This window comes from Prorops nasuta, unplaced genomic scaffold (assembly GCF_024137725.1).
Source record: "Prorops nasuta isolate Cenicafe-Biocafe unplaced genomic scaffold, Cenicafe_Pnas_1.2 PNAS00005, whole genome shotgun sequence".
NCBI classification, from domain to species: domain Eukaryota; kingdom Metazoa; phylum Arthropoda; class Insecta; order Hymenoptera; family Bethylidae; genus Prorops; species Prorops nasuta.
The window spans coordinates 122,787-125,467 of NW_027116802.1; the positions used below are offsets into that span (position 1 = coordinate 122,787).

Genomic DNA, 2,681 nt, shown 5'->3' on the forward strand with positions numbered 1-2,681 from the left:
CGAAAGAAAATAAGAAAAAGAAGGAAACCGATGCGTTGCAAAAAAGAAAATTAGACGATCTTTCGGACGAAGACGAGTGCGTCATACTAGGTGAATCAAAACATATTGATAATGTTGAAAGTGCGGAGAAACGCCGACGCATTATAGACACCCTAGTAACTCCTCTGAAAGACATAAAAAACAATATATTGCCAAATAAATCAAAATTGAATGATGCGTCTCTCGACGCATTTCTCAAAGTAGTCAGAGGCTGCGTTCCGAATTACGCTTGAAGCGATTATAACGCTTTAATGCTGTACAATGCATCGGAATCGTTCCGATTCGTCAGTGTTCGCTTAAAGTGCTTCAACTGCTAAGCGATTCGGAACGGTTTTCATGCGTTTTATGTCTGTTGGAATAAAACTGTCAGTTAAATCGTTCGCAAGTAACCTTTATTTATATAACAATGGATAAACAAATTATAGTATTTTCATCTGCATTTAGAATAAATAATGCATTATTGACAGAGAGCGATAGTAGTGAAAGTGATATTGACTATGTAATACCTTGTAACGATTTACATGAAATATAGAAGATACTAATGATAAAAAAAAATAAAAAAATAACAAATATAGAGAAGATTACCGATTATGTGGATCGCGTAATTCCTAATTACGATAATATAGTTTTCAAACAACACTTTAGGTAAACGTTAAAATAAAAATTATAATTTTATTTTTATATCTATAATTTTACAATTATTTAATATTGTAGAATGTACCCATCAACATTTCAAATGGTTTTATCATTAATTGGGCCAGCTTTAGATACCACAAAAACTGCATTTGGGAGAAAACCCATTTCAGCTGAAAAACAACTTTTCATAGCATTATGGTTCGTGTCATCTCCTGACTCATATAGGTATATAAAACAATTTTCTCTGAGTTACAAGTTAATGATTTTATTTAAAATAAGCATTCTACGACAAGAAAATACAAATTATAATGTACAACATAAAATACTCTTGCATTTATTTAGAGTAAACTTCTCACTGTTTGCATATTCAAAATATTACAGGTCTGTGTGCGTTAAATTTGGTATAGGTAAAGCAACAGCATTTCGAGCTGTACGAAGGGTCACATACGCTTTACATTGCATTGCACCACAATTCATACAATGGCCAAAGGGAGAGCATGCCAAAAATGTGATGGAGAAATTCAAAGCAAAATGTGGTTTTCCTAATATTATAGGAGCCATAGATGGAACTCACATAAAAATTCGAGCTCCGTTACAGGATTCTTCATCTTATATCAATCGGAAAGGATTTCCATCTATCAATTTACAAGTGGTGTGTGACTCATTGTGCTTATTTACACACTGTTATGTGGGCCATCCAGGTTCTATTCATGATGCAAGGGTGTTCAGAAATTCCCCAATATCTGATTACATTAACAGACCAAATATATATTTTGAAGACAATACCCATATCATTGGAGACGCTGCATACCCTTTGCATCCCCAAGTAATGGTACCTTTTCGAGAAAATGGCCACCTCACAATGAGACAAAAAAATTACAATTATTGCTTATCATCTTCAAGAATAGCAGTTGAACGTGGAATTGGCCAATTAAAAACACGATTTAGAATTTTATTGGACTGTTTACCTTTAACAGACATCTCAAAAATCCCAAAATTTGTTATAGCCTGCTGCGTCTTACATAATATTTGTGTGCAACAAAATGATCTAATCCCTGTTGAAGCGTGTGACGTGGAAATTGAGGAATCAACGAGGTATACGCATGCACATAATAATAGCAGTACTAGGCAAATGGGAAATTTAAAAAGAATAGAAATAATGCATAATTTGCCTATCAAACTTATAGTTTAAGTTATAAGAAAATTCAGTTAGTTCAAATCATATAATATTCATTTACGTATCGAGGTAGCAATGTTCGTGATATCTCTTCCATAACTCATCAAGATCGTTAATTGAGAAAATGCCGATTATTGTACTCAAATTGGAATAAAAAAATTGTATTACTTGTAAATATATCATTTTGGGTTTCAATAAAAAAAAAACATTATTTTAATTTTGTTTTGCTTACAAATCTATTAAACAAAAATAAAATTTCTCAATTTTAGGATTGAATTAGTAAATTCAATTAATCTAACATATAAAAGAAATACAACTATTATTTCACTATTAGTATTAATCACAGTATCAAGTCTATAAAATAAACAATATTCACTTCTAGAAAATAAATCTTTTCCTAACAACATTCAATAACAATGGTTTGCTCTATCTATATGTAAAAAACTTAAATTATACAATTTGAGTATATATATATACCTTTTCATTCCAAACTATATAATAAACTTGTACTTTTAAATATTTATATATACTTTATATACTGTAGAAAAATAATAATATCATAAAATATTTATGGCTTGTTCATGAATTGCTGTAAGATACTGATTAGCGATTTTTGAGTATCTATTTGTTCTTTATGACGTCTTTCTCTTACGGCTTCTTCTTTTTCCTTATCTTCTTTTCTCTCCTTCTTCTCTTCTATCATAGTTTGAAACATCTGTTCTACTATATTATCCTGACGTTTTCTTTTTTTCTGGGAAACTAAAATAAAAATAAATAACCGATTGATATTAATTTAAATTAATTAAAATATAAAATAAATAATTTAACT

General features: G+C 30.0%; 1 protein-coding gene across 1 annotated transcript; it reads left to right on the top strand.

The window, feature by feature from the left end:
* The first annotated feature begins 445 nt into the window (after positions 1–445).
* Positions 446–1,867, top strand: LOC136773533 (putative nuclease HARBI1). Its single transcript, XM_066727277.1, has 4 exons — positions 446–524; positions 615–684; positions 754–900; positions 1,057–1,867. Exons 1-4 carry the CDS (start codon positions 446–448, stop codon positions 1,865–1,867), a joined length of 1,107 nt encoding a protein of 368 aa, XP_066583374.1.
* The last annotated feature ends 814 nt before the right edge of the window (positions 1,868–2,681 follow it).

Excerpts from the sequence above, each read along its gene's own strand:
- LOC136773533 (XM_066727277.1), top strand. The coding sequence starts at position 446 with ATGGATAAACAAATTATAGTATTTTCATCTGCATTTAGAATAAATAAT. Across the intron at positions 685-753 it reads GTTTTCAAACAACACTTTAG|AATGTACCCATCAACATTTC; the intron begins GTAAACGTTAAA and ends TTAATATTGTAG. Across the intron at positions 901-1,056 it reads TCATCTCCTGACTCATATAG|GTCTGTGTGCGTTAAATTTG; the intron begins GTATATAAAACA and ends AAAATATTACAG.